Raw genomic sequence first — 15,852 nt, 5'->3', positions numbered from 1 at the left:
GAAGGAAGAAAAGAAAGAAAGAAAGAAAGAAAGAAAGAAAGAAAGAAAGAAAGAAAGAAAGAAAGAAAGAAAGAAAGAAAGAAAGAAAGAAAGAAAAGTAGTCATGACTGGTGTGGTGAACTGAATGAGAGTAGCCCCCATGCTTGGTTTATGTAGTTCTGGGGATCAAATTCAGTGCTACAAACCGAATCACATCTCCAGCCTGACATACTCTTAAAAACATATTTACAAATTTAAGTAGATAAACTCTTTAAAAGCCCTCCAATATTTTAGAAATGACATTTTATTTTATTCAGAGCAAAATTTTAAAAATTGTTAAAAGATCTGTCCTAGCAGAATTTTAAAATGACTGAAATTGTACCAAGATGAAAGCATTGTACCATTTCCCCCCCATTTCAAGTTCATTGTAAGCATATGAGTTGAAAAGAGGCTATCTGGAAGTATCTGGTTGTGTGCCTTCTGTGTATTTTTACACATGGATATCAAGCACGGACTAACTTGGGGTGGGGCCATGACTCGCATTGGGTATCCATTGCTTTCCACCTATCTCTCTGCCACAGTGACTTTCAGATTAATACTTTTAAAGCCACGTGTGCCGACTTGAATGAGATGTCTCTTATGTTCTCAGGCATTTGAGTTCAAGGCCAGCCTAGGGCAGGCTTTGCAGGTATGGCCTTGTTAATGTTTGTCACTGGATGTGGCTTTGAGAGTTGAAGGCATATATCATTACCAGGTCACCCTCTGCTGTTGTTTGAGGTTCAAGGTGTGAGAGCTCAGCTTCCTGCTCGTTCACCATGCCTTCACCAAGGGGTTTCACAGTAATAGAAAAGCAACTAATACAGGTGTTGGTACCAAGGAGTATTAAACCGCCGGGACAGGCCTGACCTTGCTGCTCTGGGGAGGGATATTAATGTTGTTTTATCACAACAAAAGAGAAGTATCTAGTACATGAATTTTATTTTTATGGTTGATGTTATTCTATTGTTGGGTAGTTGGGCTCATCTAGGGTAAAATTGTTTGTGCAATGTGATATATTTATTATTTGGAGTCAGGACTTAAAACCGGTACAGGGATGACATTCAATGCTTCCTTCTCCCACATGTGTGAGAAATAATTTGTAAAATCCATAATTAGCTTTTACTACATACCCAGTTGCTTATTCGGAGAAGGGAAACTGAAAAAAAAGAGAGAGAGGATATAGTTAAAATCAGAGTACTATGAACCTTGAACTTAATTCCTTTACATGGGGGAGATGTGAAAATATTCTAAAGGTGTGACATGAATTAATCTGCTGACCACCATACCTTTCTTATCTTCCATTTGCCACTAACTTCTAGCCATCGATTTGGAATTTGTTGAGACTGGCTTTGAACTAACTTTGTTGTTCAAAAGAGGTCAAGAATGAAGACAGTCATTTTATGTTGCCCACAGTTGCTAGGCCAATATTTTAGTTTTGCTCTAAAGTTTGAGCACATTAACACACCAGAGTAAGTTAAATGGACTTAGTATTTTAGAGCCTCATGCTATTCATAAGCTTGGGCCAAACTGTTTATTTGAATTAAGGACTGAAATTACAGAGTCAAAAAATCAACAGCAGTCATTGGAACATGACCACATTTCTCCAGTATGTCCATATCTACACCAAACTGGAGAGTGATGAATAAGAAAGGAATGTACTCTAGACGGTGAGAGTTGATGGGCAGGGGTGAGACGGACCAAGATCAGGTGGGTTTAATTGTAGCAGAAGAGGAAGTTTTTTTTTTTTTTCTGAACTATGATAGCTAAGCACACACACACACACACACACACACACACACACACACACACACGCATGTGCATACACACACACACATATGCATTCACACAAGCATGAACACATTCGCATGCACACAAGCAGACACACACACACACACACACACACACACACACACAGAGTAGACACTCCCCCCCACACACACACATGCTCACTCACTTCTGAAAGATTCATGTACAGCACAGGAATGACTGGTTAAAGTACGATATAAAGACATTCGCTCAAATAACCCCAAATCAGAATTTGGTAGTGTGCAAAGAAAGCAGAAAAGTTCCTTCCTTTGGCACCAAGTGAAGGTTACATTTGAGCAATGTTGCTCAAGAGAAAACGTCTTGTTCTGTGTCCTCAACATGGTAAGTGTGCTGTTTATTGACTGCTCTTTGGTGCGTCACACAAAGGATAAAATTAGGAAAGCTGTGCGAAAACAACATATAAGGGTTTCAGTTAAATGTGATGAACACACTAAAAAATGCAAAAACAGGCTCATCCGTACATGGTTAAGATTCTTCAAATTTATATACATGGAATTTACACTAAGGGGCTGTTTTGAGGCTAAAAATTGTTTATGCATTTATTATTTAGATTAACTTGAAATACTGAAAACAAATCTGTATGTGTAGATAATTAAAAAAATAAATTACTATTGTAAATTTTTCAATTTTATATTTAGAAAAAAATTCTAAATTATGTCTTAGATTTTAACAAATTAAATCTTAATAGAGAATATGGAGTTTTAAAAGTAGTCAATATGAAATACCACACAGTAAAATGGAGGCTTGCAATCAAAATAGCAAAGTTTTAGATGATTTTTCTGATGAGAGAGATCCTAGTGGTATGTTCATGAATGACTGTGTGCTTGATTTCTTAAAAGTGTGTGCATATGTGCACATGTGTGTGTATAGATGGTATTTATGAAAGTTTACAGGGCAAATAAAGTGTACCTTAGAATTACACATTAATTTCGGAATTAGTGGGGTCCTCTGATGTAATTAATTACACTGTGAGATGAGTGCAAGATGATTAATGGAAAATGGCAGTAAAGTGGTGTAAGTTCATCAGGATTTGCTTATTGGTTATAGAATATTAGTAGCATTCAATTAAACCAATATTAGTGTAGTTATTGTGCACTGAAGGCAGTCAGTTGACTCTTACGATGAACCTTCATTATTGTCTGATTCAGAGACTTTAGGTTTCTCTCGAATGCTTTTCTTTCTGTCATCTTTTCCCTTTAACATCTTCAAAATCCCCCAGGACCATGCGTTAGTCTTCTCGTCAACCTGCGGTATGGATCTTGGGAGCATCAGGCATTGACAGAATGTAATAATCAGCAAACCATGAAGACATTGTGTGGACATTCAGAGTTTAAGTAATTATACTATGCTGACCATAAATAATAGTAAATAGATCATTTTAGCCAAAAATATGGTGCTGCTAGATTTATACATGCTGGTGAGTGGATATTTCTTCCACCCAGCTAGTCATTTCTTAGTTATTCAGTTAGATTTATTTAGGTTTCTAAAATACAAAGTTAGGACAAGTCAGCTAGAATTAAGTTTAAAATGTCGACTTGGTATTATTTATGACTAATGTAAAATATACACTAGATCTTAAATATGTTATTTTAAAATGGAAAGAAGATTTATCAACTCAAAAGATTTTTATAAATTATTATTATAAAAATAAAGGCATTTATTATCAAACAAAGGAATAAATATTCAATACCAGTTCTGCTATAAAATTACCACAGATAACTAAGGTCTCAATTTACTTGAAACAGAATCTCATCCTGTAGCTCAGGTTATCTTGGGGTTTACTAAGCAGCTAAGACTGGCCTTGAGCTTCTGGGTTCAAGTGATGCTTCTGCTAAGCCTCTGGAGTCCCAGAATTATAGGCCTGAGCCCTGACGCCCAGCTATAATTACGTTATTATGCAGAAGACATCACAGCCATGGAACTAACAAACTCTAGAAATGGTTGTAAAAGGATTATTGATTAATAGATAAATGATTGTGAGATTCTTTAAAAAAAAAAACATCCACATCACTTGTAATTTGTCCTCTTTTCCTTTCATTTTTTTCTCATAAATGAGATTTTTCAATTTACTAGTTTGTTTACAGTGTGATACAATTATCCTTTATGATTTATCCTTAATGTCAATTAAACTTTTTCACAAATTTAGGACCGAAGAAGAAAATATTTTCTAATGTTTATACTATCTGGAGATGAACGTTAAATTATCATATATGTGATATCATGGGGGAAAAGCAATTCAGTGATTATTCTTACCCATCGTCATCATCCTCCTCTTCTATTCCATCATAGATCTCATCGTCTGTTGGTGGCGGTGGGAACATCCCTTCATTCGGATTAGGAAGGAAACGTTTGTCAGTTGTACAACCTGATCACGTACAGGACACTCTGATTTTGATACAAATTCTCTCCCATTTGACTTTGGAAAGCATCCCCTTTTCATATTAGCCATTTAAGTGGAAAACTTTTCATTTCTTACTATCACGTAGATAGTTCCTAAATCAGTTGCTTTATTGATTGTTTTAAAGCATGTTAGGGCCAAAGCCATCATGAGGGATGATGGGCACTCCAGATCTGATGTAAAACACATGGGAGTGAATTAATATGAGAAAACATAGGTCTCCCATGCTCATGGATTGGCAGGATTAATATAGTAAAAATGGCGATCTTGCTGAAAGCAGTATACAGATTCAATGCAATCCCCATCAAAATTCCAACNCAATTCTTCACAGAGTTAGAAAGGGCAATTTGCAAATTAATCTGGAATAACAAAAAAACCTAGGATAGCAAAAACTATACTCAACAATAAAAGAACCTCTGGTGGAATCACCATTCCCGACCTTAAGCTGTACTACAGAGCAATTGTGATAAAAACTGCATGGTTCTGGGGAAGTTTCTTCTTAAAGAAAACAGATTATCCCAGGCACTCTGAGAGTGGAGTCACACGAGGATCCACAGCAAACGTGGAAGACAGAAGTGACTGAGTCACAGTCACTTGGTGACCAGGACTAGAATCTGGGTTAGAGACTCCTAGTATTTTTTTCTCCTTAAGATCCCATTGAGTCTTTAATTTCTGGTTCCTATACAGATATATAACATGATGGATGTATATATGACAAGAAAGCGGAAGAGAAACTGTCTAGGGGAGCAAAGGTAAGTAAGGGGAGGGGGAAGAGGAAGAGGAAGAGGAAGAGGAAGAGGAAGAGGAAGAGGAAGAGGAAGAGGAAGAAAGGTACAGGTTGAGGAGGATATGATAAAGTTCATCATATGCTCACAAGGAAATCTTGTGGTGCAATGGCTGTACCAATAAAATTATATTTAAAATCCTTGATTTGATGTACAGAAATATCAAAAGCTCCTCTTTACAGTTAGCAAACTACAGTGTTTTCTCATTAACATTTTCAAACATGTTCAAGACTGCAAACAGAAAGCTTGTGTCTCACCTCCACTTCCGCTCTGGCTGTGGCTAGGAACGAAACAGAAATAAGAAATGTGTTAATGAATGAATTATTTGGTTTTCGAGAATAGAAATTCAAACACAGAGCAGACTGTAAATATTAACATTCTACTTAAAACTCGGATGAAATACAGGAAGATCAAGAAGAAAGTTAAGTGTAGTAGATCCGAAGCGACAGGGCAACAATGTAACCCATAAGCTCCAGGCAGGAAACAGTGGGCTCTAGCAACCTAGTTCAAGACAACTGAAGGCTGCTTGCTTTCAATAAACTTCCCATTAGGCAGTTTTCAGTCATCACACATTATATTTAAAATTACTTTAAAAGCTACCCTGTGTTATTTAGGAGGCAATTAGGACAATTATCATTTCATCAATTCAATTCATTTTCAGTATCTTAGACCCACAGTATCTAACTCTTTTTTTTTTTTCCAGACAGGGTTTCTCTGTGTAGCACTGGCTGTCCTGGAACTCACTTTGTAGCCCAGGCTGGCCTCGAACTCCTGATCCTCCTGCCTCTGCCTCTTTCCCCAAATCCTACCGGCGTGCATCACCACGCCTGGCTCTAACTCTTAATCTACTATCATCACACTCTTGTTTTAAGAGAAAATAAAATAAGCTGATCTCTTGAGAGGACTTTTACCTCTCAAAACCCAGGTCGGTTTTGTTTTTTATTTTTATTTTTTAATTTTTCTTTACCTAACAGGAATTTCTATTTTAGCTTTTATAGTTAGGTACTCTGACCTGTGTCTCCCTGTGTGAGCCAAGTGTGGACACTGGAAAAAAAATGTAAGACGTCTGCTTGTACAAATTTTTCATTTTGCAGGAAGGAATCTGGGATTCTGGGGGGTTTAACTCCTTTTGAACCTAGCTATGTGCTGACCCCATTTTGGTCTTTGTACCAGCAGCAGGCACAACTGTGATGTTAACACCGTGCAGGACAACTGAATCCTGGTTCTCAACTTGAACATTCTTTTTACAAGCCAGTGGAAGGAACTAGTCTGATACAGACCACCGGATAAATAATAAAGGCACACTGCTCTCAATGGAACTTTGTAGAAAGGCATGGTACATCACCCTCTAGAAACTGATTCATAAAGTACTTGTCACACTGTCTCTAGTAGTTACCATCGTATCTATTTTCTCTGCCACTTCCCTGAAAGAGGCAATCCTTAGAATTGTGTTCTGGATGCCTGATGTTCCTGGGGAGTGTTTCCTCTTGGGGATTCTCACATCTAAAGCCTCAGGAGTGTCACACGCTGGGGACAGAGCTCCTGCATGCTCATTTCACCTATAGGGTGGATTTATTTATATTTGTATGTAGTATATACACTTTCTTGATCTCAGACTGGAACTTCCAAAATACTAGTTACATAAACCTTTCCTCTTCATAAGTCAAAGGTCTCAAGTATTTCAGCGTAGCCATGAGAAACTGATATGCAGGCATGTGGGAGAAGATGCCTTTATTGGTCTCTCCAAACTGGATACTTCGGTTTTGTTCCTCTGCTCTGTGAAAGTGTGCTTGTTTTTCTAGGAGAAAATGCCACTGTAATGTAGTGGAGTAATTAGGGGTAATTAGACACTGGAAAGTTGGACCTTTACTGAATATCTAGGGATTACAGAAGATTGAGATCTGATTTATTTTAGGCCTATACTGGAGTTGTAGTGGAAGCCATTCTCTTTCTTGTTATATTTTTAGACAATGACATGAAACATATTTGGACTCAGAGATTTAAGGGTAAAAAAGTGTGTGTGTGTTTGTGTGTGCATGTATATGTTTGTATCTGTGTGTGTATGATATACTTTACATCTTCTACTTCATAGTTTCTCAAATAATACTAGTTTAGGCATGTCCCTAAGATCATCAACTCATGATGAATATTACAAGAGTATTATGTAGCAGACAACAAATTTAACACAATTATACGGCCCACTGTGTTTCAGATAGCACTTGATATGTGTGGCCAACAAGTAAAGAACATATTGGAGTTTCACAGGGACCTGCACTCACTCACACTGGGGTTTTTGTACATGGTGATTTAGTTTGGTGACTGAGGGCATTAGGTGACATTGGAAGGTACAGTTGTGGAATCCTGAAATACATGACGTCTGGCAAGGGGGCAGTAGTCTGCTCGATGCTTGGATGTGTCACACACCTGTTAGGGGAATCCTGCTCAGCCACATCATCATAGACCTCCTGGTCATCTTCAGCAAGTCTCAGTGGGACAGCATTGAGGGAGTTCTTCTTCCGTTTCAGCGAATCGTAGTCAATCTCGACGGCAGTTGTTTTAATATAACCATCTACCAAAGGGAGAAAGGAGTCCAGGCACCTGGAGCTTAGACACTTGAGAGTGTGTTTTGAAGTGTCAATTGCTCAGTTACTCTTAGAGACTTCTCTTCAGGGCTGGGAATGGAGACATGCCCAGAGCTCTGGATTTAGTTCCCTGGCTACGTATGTGCACACCTATGCATGGACACATGGGTACAACCAATGGTACTTCATTGAACATTGAAGAGGTCTCTTTGCTTGCTATCTTGACTTAAGGACCTTCTGTGGTTTTACATACTCTGTCAGAGAATTAACTTGTGACACTTTGAAGTGAGTAAAGATTCAATGTGAAGATTCTAAAGTGCCCCGCAAGACACATTTCTCCCCCCCCAACAGAAATGAAGAGCATAATGACTTTTGTAAAAGTTTACATCACTCTTCACTCAAGAGAACTATACTTTTTCCCCTCTCTGTTTACCCAGTAGCATATTCCTAATAGGAGGCATAAAGGTCTGGAAGGATCTAACGCTAACTCAAAAGGGACTGACAGCTAGGCAGAGAACTGACGACTATTCTTCATGGATATAGTATTAAAATAACCCCTGATGACTTATCATTATGCATACATCATGCATTGCATAGATTAAGGCATCTTACAGCTCTTATCCTAGAAACTTCTGTTTACACAGATACACGTAGATAATGAACACATAGACCCATGACTGGTAAAAGTTCAGTGGATAAGAGAATATAGAATGCCCAACCTTATGTGGAAGGTATGTATAGTATCCCCTCCTCCAAAGGGTCAGGGATATTGCAGAAGGACAAAAAGAGTTTAAGGACCAGAACAAGGCAGGCAATTAGAAGAAAACTGTCCTTCAGACACAGCAGGACAACTGTACAATACAAACGTATAACAGTTGTGATACTATTCACAAGACCTGTCAAGACCTAGACAGATCAAATCCCAACATGAGAGAGGAGTTGAGCATGAAGTTCCACCCCTAACCAAGAAGCGACTGGTAACTGATAGTTACTGGAAAAGAGCAAGTAAGTTTCCTCTAAGAGTATAGCCCCTGGTGTAGACCACACTCCAGTGAAAAGACACACATCCAAGAATATTTGGGTAACATAAGTTGCTATGGATGGGGGAGAAAGGAAGGGAAAAAGATACAAAGTTGGTTGAGAAAGAAAGAGAGTTTGAATTGGGGAAGAGTTGGGGGAGGAAGGCGAATATGATCAAAACATGTTATATGAAGTTCTCAAATAAAACTAGCCAAAAATAATACAGAAAAAAATGAACACAGACACACACACATACACACACAGACACACACACACAGACACATACACACAAACACTCAGACACATACACACATAGACACATACAGACATACACACACAGACACACAGGCACACACGTGGAGGGAAAGAGAGGGAGGGAGGGAGAGAAAGGGAGGGAATAAGGGAGGGAGAGAGGGGGAAAAAGGGAAAGGGAGGGAAGTAAGGAGGGAGGGAGGGGGGGAAGAATAAGAAACCGACTAGCCCTTGAAGCCCCTGGAAAAGGTGAGCTCACATGACCCCCTTGCAGTCCTGCCCAGCCATTTTCCTTCTGGGTTGTCTGTGATGCGGATTATCTCAATGTCCTCTCCTTGCTTGCAGCTCAGCTCATTCTTTCCGCCTTTGACATCGCAGCGGGCTTTTGCATGGTGGATGACTTGAATAGGGCCCGTGAGCTACAAGTGGAAGACATAATGGAAGACCACTAAAAATATAGTCTCGAAAGACAGTAATTCCACAACTGTCACTCCTTATTAAAAGAGTTAAGGCAGACACAGCGTCCCGCAGCCAAACGGTAGGCTTACCTGTAGAAGGGGAGGAAGGACTGTAGGAACCAGAGGGATCAAGAACACCAAAGAAACCCCACAGAACCAGGGGCTCACAGAGACTGAACTGACAATCAGGAGGTCTAACTAGTGGGTCTAGTCAAAAAATAATACAGAAAAAATGAACACACACACACATACACACATACACACATATACACAGACACACAGACACACACACACACAGACACACACAGACACACACAGACACACACACACACACACACACAGGAAAAGAGAGGGAGGGAGGTCTAGCTCTGAGTAGTGGGTCTAACCTTGGCCCTTCGCATATATGTTACAGTTGTGTAAATTGGTTTTCTTGTGGGACTCCTAAGAGTGGGACCAGGGGGGCTATCCCTTATCCTTTTAACTGCTTTTGGGATCCTTTTTTCCTTCCTGAGTTGCCTTATCCAGCTTTAATAGGAAGAATGGTGCTTTTCTTACTATAACTTAATACGCCATACTTTGTTGATATCCATGGGAGGCCTGAACTTTTCTGAAGAGAAATAGAGGTGTAGTGAATTGGGGGGGTGGGGGGGTTGGAGGAGCTGGGAGGGCGTGGGGGGAAGGGAAGCTGCAATAGGGATGTAATTTAGGAGGGAAGAATGAAGAAAAAATACAAAAGAGAAAGAGTTAAGCGTCAAACCGCAGAGGTGGAGCAAAACCAGCAGAGACCAGGGGACTACATGTGTGTGGTTTATCAGAGAGTGGTGGGGGTCTGATGAGCATAAGACCTCTGGAACAAACATCGAGGAAATGGGACCACATATGTACTGATGTACACTAGCCCTTTCTCTCTTATGTCCTCCCTCCCTCCCTCCCTCCCTCCCTCCCTTCCTTCTTTCCTCCCTCCCTCCCTCCCTTCCTTCCTCCCTCCCTCCCTCCCTTCCTTCCTCCCTCCCTCCCTCCCTCCCTCCCTTCCTTCTTTCCTCCCTCCCCACCTCCCTTCCTTCCCTCCCTCCCTCCCTCCCTCCCTCTCTCCCTCCCTTCCTTCCTTCCTTCCTTCCTTCCTTCCTTCCTTCCTTCCTTCCTTCCTTCCTTCCTTCCTTCCTTCCTCCCTCCCTCCCTCCCTCCCTCCCTCCCTCCCTTCCTTCCTTCCTTCCTTCCTTCCTTCCTTCCTTCCTTCCTTCCTTCCTTCCTTCCTTTCTTCCCGAATTCCTTTCTTTTGCCTGTTGAAATATAAACTTGTAGTAAAAACTATCTGCTACAAATAAGATAGCAGTTTATAAATAGCTTCAAAAATAGTCAATAAGGGGGCTGGTGAGATGGCTCAGTGGGTAAGAGCACCCAACTGCTCTTCGGAAGGTCCGGAGTTCAAATCCCAGCAACCACATGGTGGCTCATAACCATCCGTAACAAGATCTGACGTCCTCTTCTGGAGTGTCTGAAGACAGCTACAGTGTACTTACATATAATAAATAAATAAATAAATCTTTAAAAAAATAGTCAATAAATACTAGGCAAAGTTTTCATTACTAATATTCTGAACAGCATGATGATTTATTAATAGAATAATATATTTTAAGGCACGAGTCCTTAGATCCTAATTTTCTTTTCCTAAATGACTGTCTTTAATAGGGTGTTTCTCATCTTTTGACAAATAAGTATGGATTGTGATTTTTTTGGGGGGGGAGAACGTGTTTCATTGAGCCTATGTTGTGAATTATGTGACATATTAATTAATTAAAAGCATAAATTGATAGCCAACTATCATATCAATTATGGGATTTATTAGTAAAAGCAGACTCAAGTGGAAAGGTTTTGGACTGAGCTGGCTTTATTATAGTTAGACTCTGTAAACAATTTGTAATCTGAATATTTGAATAACAGATCTGCAGCTGCGTTGGGCTTGAATTCATGCAGTGTCCAGAGTATGAATTGGTTACTTGTTGACACTTTATTACTACTTCAGTGAAATACATAGTGTCATGCCAGTTTTTGAGGACGATTTCTCAATAAAGTCGAATTTATTTTAGTATAAATAAATTGATATGTCAGCAAAAAAGAAAAAATATAAATTTAATTATGATATACCATTACACTGATGGATTCTTACATTTACAAACCCCAGTGTCTATTAACACCTGAGTGAAATATAGGATATAAGGTCTCAGACTTGATAGACTCTTGAGTTCTTATTCACTGATAGGACTTCTATACTGTTCTTCTTATTAACAAAATTATTTGAATGAATGTGTGAAACTATGTATTACCTTTTTTCCCCCCGAAACTATCCTCAAATCCTTGAAAACTGTGAATACTCTCTTGTGAAAAGTATACTACATGCATTTTCCTGCATTAAATGTTTCCTTCAAGAATACACATCTCAGTAGTCATGGATTCTGTGCAAGTAAAATGTTTTAGTTTTTACATTGCAGTTGTAATGTTACTCACAGAATACTTTCTCCAAGATGTCATGAAAGCGCATAGTAGGTATAGTGGCTTTTATATAATATTTCATTTAATCTTGTAACACACTATAGAAAATGTCATTTATTTTCACTTTAAAGACTAAGAATCTGAATCCCAAGGACTGAGTAATAAGTCTGAGAATACAGAACGTGTATGTGCAGCTGGAATTGAAATCTAGGTCTGTCCCAACGACTCCAAACTGGGTGTTTTCCTTGCAGCACGCTGGGAAACTTTTGTTTTAACATAACAAATGTACTGGGAAGTTATACATGAGTCACACTTTGTAATCCCGTGTATCAAATTCTCTAGAGAAATAAATACTTAAAGGAATAAATATTTAAAGAAAACCATGTGAATTCCCTTAGAAGTGAAGAATAGTTTTGTAATTCACATCATTGCTCCAAATACTTCTGAGGCCCCGGAAACATACCAGATGACTTGCGTCATCAAAGATGGCACAGCCATGAGAGTTCAGCCTGTGAATGTAGCGTAATAGGAGTAGCCGTAGAGGTGACAGTTACCAGCATTCAGAGAAGATAAAGGTCAGAAGTTGAAGCATTTAAAGAGGGACGCGAGGCAGCAGGTCAGTACGAGGCTTAAAGGCAAGTTCGATCCAGAGTCCAGGGTCTCTAATGTGGTTCATCCAGGAATACTGTGTCCAATGCACCACTGTGTGATGTGCCATTGGGACATCTTTGTGTGTGGGTCCAGACTCATGGCACTCAGCAATGGTGTATTCATTTCCTCTGTCAACAGAAAATCCCTGGGTACCCACAAATTATAAGCTAATTTTATTATTATTTTTTTAATCCCATTTCATTTTTGATGGTAGGGTAAGGTGGTGTTTTGGACAGAAATGATGCTATGGCTTTATTCATCAGCAAGCAAGCTCTCACCTTGAATTTCTTCTTCAGTTCTTGCTCTTTCTTCTCTCTCTCCTTCTGCTCCTTTCGTTCTAGCTCCAACCTCTTCTTTTCTTCTTTTTCCCGTTTTTTGTCTCGTTCCTTAGATGAGTCTCTGAGAATAGAAATTGTTACGTTGTGGTTGCATGTGCAGGTGTTTGTAGGTCAGGAACCGCTGTGCAGAGACGTGTTGTCTACACACTACAGAAGGAGGTCTCCAAAGATGAGAGATGAAGGCAAGAAGCTAAACATGTGAGAACTCTGGCTGTGTGAGATTGTTTGTAAAGCCAGAGGAGCCCATAGCTACAAATACCTTCTCTGGCAGCTCCTCCCCGCTGCAGCATGCACCACAAGGAGGAAGGCACTGATCAGCAAGCCCCTGTCCTTGGGATGCTGGCAAGTCGCCCCCGCACTTTCCTAGGCATGCGTGAGCGCAGGTACTCGTACACATTTTAATCTAGAGACTACACGGAACAGGTTGAAGAATTGGGCAGAGGAAATTAAGACACCTGAGCTCAGCATTCAATCGAACACTCTTAAAGATCCTCTGCTCTGCTCTGCTTGCAAATAGGAACCCAGCATAAATATCCTCTGAGAGGCTCCACCTAGCAGCCAATGGAAAGAGATACAGAGACTCACCCAAACATAAGATGGAGCTTGGGAGTCTTACAAAGAGTTGAGAGAAGGATTGAGAGACCCGAAAAGGCTGGGGACTCCACGGGAAGATCAACAGAGTCAACAAACCTGGTCCCTTGGGGGCTCCCAGAGCCTGAACCACCAACCAAAGAGCGATCATTGGCTGGACCTAGACCCTCTGCACGTATGTAGTAGATGAGCAGCTTGGTCTTCATGCGGGTCCACCAACAACTGGAGCAGGGGCTGTCCCTGAACCTGTTGCCTACCTGCCTGCCTGTGGATCCTGCACCCCTAAATGGACCACCTTGTCTAGGGGGATGTGCCTAGTCCTTAAGCGACTTGATGTGCAGGTGTGAGTGAGTGTGTGTGTGTGTGTGTGTGTGTGTGTAACAGAAGAAGGGAGATTCCCTTTTTCAAAAGAGAAGGGAAAGGTAAAACGGGAGGAGGAGTTGTGTGAGCGGGTACTGGGAGGAAAGGAGGGGCTGATATTGGACTGTAAAGTGAATGAACAAATACCTTTAAAAAAAAAGATTATTACTAGTTCCACACACGTTCTGCGGTGATTTGAATACGAATGGACCCCACAGACTCATGGGCATGAATGCTTGGCCCACCAAGAGTGGCATCATTAGGAGGTGTGGCCTTGTTGGAGGAAGTGTATCATTGTGGAGGCTGGCTTTGAGGTCTCATATGCTCAAGCTAGGTCTGGTGGGTCAGTTGCAGATGCTGCCTGTGGATCAAGATGTAGAACTCACAGCTCCTTCTCCAGCATCCTGCCTGAATGGATGCTGCCACGCTTCTCACCAGGACAATAATGGACTGAGCCTCCGAAACTGTAAGCCAGTTCCAATTAAATAATGTTTTCCTTTTTAAGAATTGCCATGGTCATGGTATCTCTTCATAGCAATAGAAACCCAAACTAAGGCAGTTTCCAAGCAATTTCTTAGTCTATTTTAAACTTCATTGCAGAGCCATTTTTTCATATCTACCCCGTAGACTAGAACATGGGCATCTGGTACTATGCTAAGCCACAGTCCACACTAACTCTGTGTCTGGGTGAAGAAGATACAACACACACACACACACACACACACACACACAGAGAGAGAGAGAGAGAGAGAGAGAGAGAGAGAGAGAGAGAGGGAGGGAGAGAGAGAGACAGAGAGACAGAGAGACAGAGAGACAGAGAGAGAGACAGAGAGAGAGAGAGAGACAGAGAGAGAGACAGAGAGAGAGACAGGCAAAGAGACAGACAGACAGACAGACAGACAGACAGAGAGACAGACAGACAGACAGACAGACAGAGAGACAGACAGACAGACAGACAGAGAGACAGACAGAGAGACAGACAGACAGACAGACAGACAGACAGAGAGACAGACAGAGAGACAGACAGAGAGACAGACAGACAGACAGACAGACAGAGANGAGACAGACAGACAGACAGACAGACAGACAGAGAGACAGACAGAGAGACAGACAGAGAGACAGACAGACAGACAGACAGACAGAGAGACAGACAGAGAGACAGACAGAGAGACAGACAGACAGACAGACAGACAGAGAGGGAGGAAGGGAGAGAAAGATACAGATTCTGGAGTCTATTCCCTGAGTGTTTTTTGAGTAGCTTCGGGTCCCACATGGCAGTTTGCCACCACAGTCCCATGTAGAGTTCTTGAAGAAGTGAACCAATTTCAGTCCTTTGTAGTAAAATAAGGAAGGTCATTACAGGCCAACCATTTGTGTAAATAAAGTTTTTCCTTCCTAGTGCTTTTGCATACCCATCTGCCTGCTTACAAAACACTGTATTCATTCTGTATTCATTTCAGAAGAAAATCACTACGGTAATGAAAGCAATGCATACATGTCTTCGTACGTCTCTCCTTCACTCTCTTGTTCCTGTCAAGAAAAATAAGATAATTACTTTGATTATTCCAAAAGATCACACACATATTTCATTGACAAATTATTCCTTAAAATAAGTGTTTAACACATATCTCATTGACAAATTGTTCCTTAAAATGTTTATGAGTTTATATAATTTGAGCCTAAATTGGCTTATTTGAAAATTTCCTTTTTCTCTCTCTCTTTCTTTCTAATTGTGAGAGACACTAGGAACAAAATATAGGAAATCGAATTCTTTGTCTTGCTCATAATTTAGCTCTGCAGCCAGACACATGTTCAGCGCTACCCTACTCTACTGTGGGTCAGCATGCTGACTAGCATATAATATTTCACTCATTTGAATTAAGTGAGGTTAGAAAAGGAAAAAGTACCATTGGGACTTGTAAAACTTGTAAAACTTTTTATTTGTCTGTTTATAGCAATACTACGTGAATCGTAATAATTGTTAAGCTTTCCCATTTTAGCAATAGAAAAAGAGATATAAAAATATCTGACCTCTTCTAGATTTCCAGTACCTAAAGAATTGAAAAAACAAAACAAGACAAT

General features: G+C 40.3%; 1 protein-coding gene across 1 annotated transcript in view; it reads right to left on the bottom strand.

The window, feature by feature from the left end:
* Positions 1–15,852, bottom strand: part of Fyb1 (FYN binding protein 1) — a 95,733-nt gene that overhangs the window by 17,602 nt on the left and 62,279 nt on the right. The window contains exons 5-13 of the mRNA XM_021208627.2: positions 15,802–15,821; positions 15,266–15,300; positions 12,760–12,880; positions 9,142–9,301; positions 7,453–7,597; positions 5,286–5,308; positions 4,099–4,168; positions 2,966–3,103; positions 1,149–1,174 (exon numbers count right to left, since the gene is read on the bottom strand). Of these exons, the coding sequence (XP_021064286.1) occupies positions 1,149–1,174; positions 2,966–3,103; positions 4,099–4,168; positions 5,286–5,308; positions 7,453–7,597; positions 9,142–9,301; positions 12,760–12,880; positions 15,266–15,300; positions 15,802–15,821 (738 nt within the window). The remainder of the gene's footprint in view (positions 1–1,148; positions 1,175–2,965; positions 3,104–4,098; positions 4,169–5,285; positions 5,309–7,452; positions 7,598–9,141; positions 9,302–12,759; positions 12,881–15,265; positions 15,301–15,801; positions 15,822–15,852) is intronic.

The sequence above is a fragment of the Mus pahari genome, chromosome 11, assembly GCF_900095145.1.
Source record: "Mus pahari chromosome 11, PAHARI_EIJ_v1.1, whole genome shotgun sequence".
Lineage (NCBI taxonomy): Eukaryota > Metazoa > Chordata > Mammalia > Rodentia > Muridae > Mus > Mus pahari.
Note: the sequence above shows the minus strand (reverse complement) of the source record. Positions and strands in the feature narration are given on the sequence as shown.